The sequence below is a fragment of the Fulmarus glacialis genome, unplaced genomic scaffold (genome assembly GCF_000690835.1).
Source record: "Fulmarus glacialis isolate BGI_N327 unplaced genomic scaffold, ASM69083v1 scaffold620, whole genome shotgun sequence".
Taxonomy (NCBI): Eukaryota; Metazoa; Chordata; class Aves; order Procellariiformes; family Procellariidae; genus Fulmarus; species Fulmarus glacialis.
Window position 1 is genome coordinate 14,390 of NW_009189311.1, and position 2,597 is coordinate 16,986.

At 45.5% G+C, this 2,597-nt stretch overlaps 1 protein-coding gene across 1 annotated transcript; it reads right to left on the reverse strand.

Annotated features, from left to right (window-relative positions):
- Window positions 1-219: 219 nt before the first annotated feature.
- On the reverse strand, window positions 220-2,589 carry CTGF (connective tissue growth factor). Its single transcript, XM_009581388.1, has 3 exons — window positions 2,321-2,589; window positions 1,876-2,087; window positions 220-1,548 (listed from the first exon to the last, which is right to left on the reverse strand). The coding sequence occupies exons 1-3, from the start codon at window positions 2,538-2,540 to the stop codon at window positions 1,252-1,254; spliced, it is 729 nt and encodes a 242-aa protein (XP_009579683.1). The 5' UTR covers window positions 2,541-2,589; the 3' UTR covers window positions 220-1,251.
- Between the last annotated feature and the right edge of the window lie 8 nt (window positions 2,590-2,597).

Sequence of the window (2,597 nt, forward strand, 5' to 3'; positions counted from 1 at the left end):
CCCTCCGTTCTGTATTCAGAAAAGTAACAAACTACAGTTGGTTCACTAGTAACAGAGTAAGTAACCATAAATCATTAGCTCATTCATGAGTGTATGTGCTTCTGGACAAAAAACCCCACCACGCATTACCTGATTTTTATCTAGTGCAAAGCCAAGCCCTTTTAGGAATACAAAAAGTAATAGTGAAGACTAAAGGTAAATGAAATACCAAGCCATTTGTATAAAAAATATAAATACTTTATTTTCAACTAAAAAGGTGCAAACATGTAACTTTTGGTCACACTTCTCAACAAATAAACTGTCCAAAAAGAGCCATAGTCAAAGAAAGAAACAAATGCTCGAGTGGAAAGACTGATGAGCTACAGAAGAGCCATTTTTATTAAAGCCACTTGCCCAATAAAGTGGAAGTAAATGTATTTGGCCAGATGACTGCTTTGTAAGGATACAGGCACCTCAACTCTAATACTCTCCACCTTGATCTCAACTCACCATTTGGCCTCATCTGAACAATTTCCACTAGAGCATCTATTTCATGCTTTGAATGCATTGTCAGACAAGCTTTAAATCCTACCTATCTTGTTCCAAAAAAGAAGGCTATCATTGAAATGTCAAAGCATTAAACAAAGGCACAAAACTTTAAATTAATTTAGATAACTGTACAAATATATATACATACAGTATTTACAATATTAATAAAAAGTAGCTTGTTACAGGTAAATTAACTGCCACAAGCTGTCCAGTCTAATAGACATGATTCTGATTCTTGTTGACCAAGCCATATGAATCAGAGTGTCAGAGCTGAAACATTACTGTCCTGACTAACAGAACACCTTCTACTTAGCACTTCGCTGGGCAAGGGTTTGCATTCCAGCTGTTGCTGTCACTAAACCAGTGCCAGCAAACATGCTAACGGTTTCCTTCTCAATTGCACTACTAGATGAAGCACGCTGTACCACATTAAGGGAACGTTTGCTTGACTCTACTTTTCCTGCCTATTTCCCTTAACCCCTTCACACCACCTCACAAACAGCGTGTTCTGAAGCTGTGTCTTGCTGTGGTCCCACTGTCCATTTTACCTTCTTCTTCAAACCACCATTTGGGGTCAGTAGAAAAATTGTCTTAAGTCACACGGAGCAGTTTGTTGAAATTAAAAAAAAACTGATTTAAATACCTTGTGCTATTGAATCATGTTTACAAAATGAGATGCAAATCAGTTCAAGTTGAGAATCTAGTTAGCGTCTCCTTCTGGCTTTATGCCATGTCTCCATACATCTTTCTGTAGTACAGAGACTCAAAGATGTCATTGTCTCCAGGGCAGTTGTAGTGGCACGCGCAGGTCTTGATGAACATCATTTTCCTTTTCATGATCTCCCCATCAGGGCACTTGAACTCCACGGGGAGGGTGGCTGTTCTGTGGGGCGTGCAGCAGCGCCCATCAGTGCAGACACCACAGAACTTAGCTCTGTAGGTCTTCACGCTGGTGCAGCCAGACAGCTCAAACTTGACAGGCTTGGAGATTTTGGGGGTGCGAATGCACTTTTTGCCTTTCTGTTAGGATGTAAGTGAATACAAAATATTTAGAAGGTAGGCTTTCACACAGCACTGAGTTTGCAAGCTAAGGGCAAGCAGACACGCTAATCCTTGTTATATTTTCATTAAGCAAGAGTGTCTTACACAGCACCATAATACAGCATGAGAGAAAATTCAGGGCATTTAATTGTAAATTATTCACCACTGGGGCAAAACTCAAAGTTCAAGGTAAACCACTTGAAACTGACCATCTGTCAGAACTGCACGTTTTTTGGTAAGACACTGGGTTTTTGCTAGTGGATGGAAGCATCCCAGTATATCATACATAAAGACGAGACTATTTACCTTGATGTTCTCCTCCAGGTCTGCTTCGCAAGGTCTGACCATGCACAGTCTACTCTGTTTCTCCAGTCTGCAGAAGGCATTGTCATTGGTGACCCTGGTTGAGATGCCCATACCACAGGTCTTGGAGCAAGCACTCCATTCAGTGGTCTGCACCAGGCAGTTGGCACGCATCATTGTTGGGTCTGGACCGTAAGTATCTTCCAGTCTGTAAGCTGCAGAGGACAGATAACCAGGATGAGACCACCGTCTAATCTCACGCCCTACTAGAGGCTCTCTTCCCTTTCCTTAGAAATTCAGGCAGCCACGCTTATCTGTGAGATGACCCCAGTAACTGTTGCACTCCAGCTGCCGGGATGCCCTGCGTCAACTCGTCTCACTGCCCTCAACCTCCATGCAGGGTATCCCTTCCCCCTGGGCTGCCATCCGCAGAGGGACCTCCACTCACCAGCGAGAGCAGGTCCCACGGCGGTCTGCTCTTTGGCCTCATCACAGACCCACTCCTCGCAGCACTTTCCAGGGAGCTTCACCCGGCGCGGGTAGGGGCAGTCGGGGCTGGGCAGGCGGACGTCCATGCTGCAGAGGGGTACGCAGCCCACCGCCCCGTCCAGGCAGGTGCACTGGTACTTGCAGCTGCTCTGGAAGGACTCGCCGCTCCGGTACACCATGCCGCCGAAGACGCACGGGGCGCCGTCCCGAGCTGCGAGGGGCAGGAGGCGGAGGGT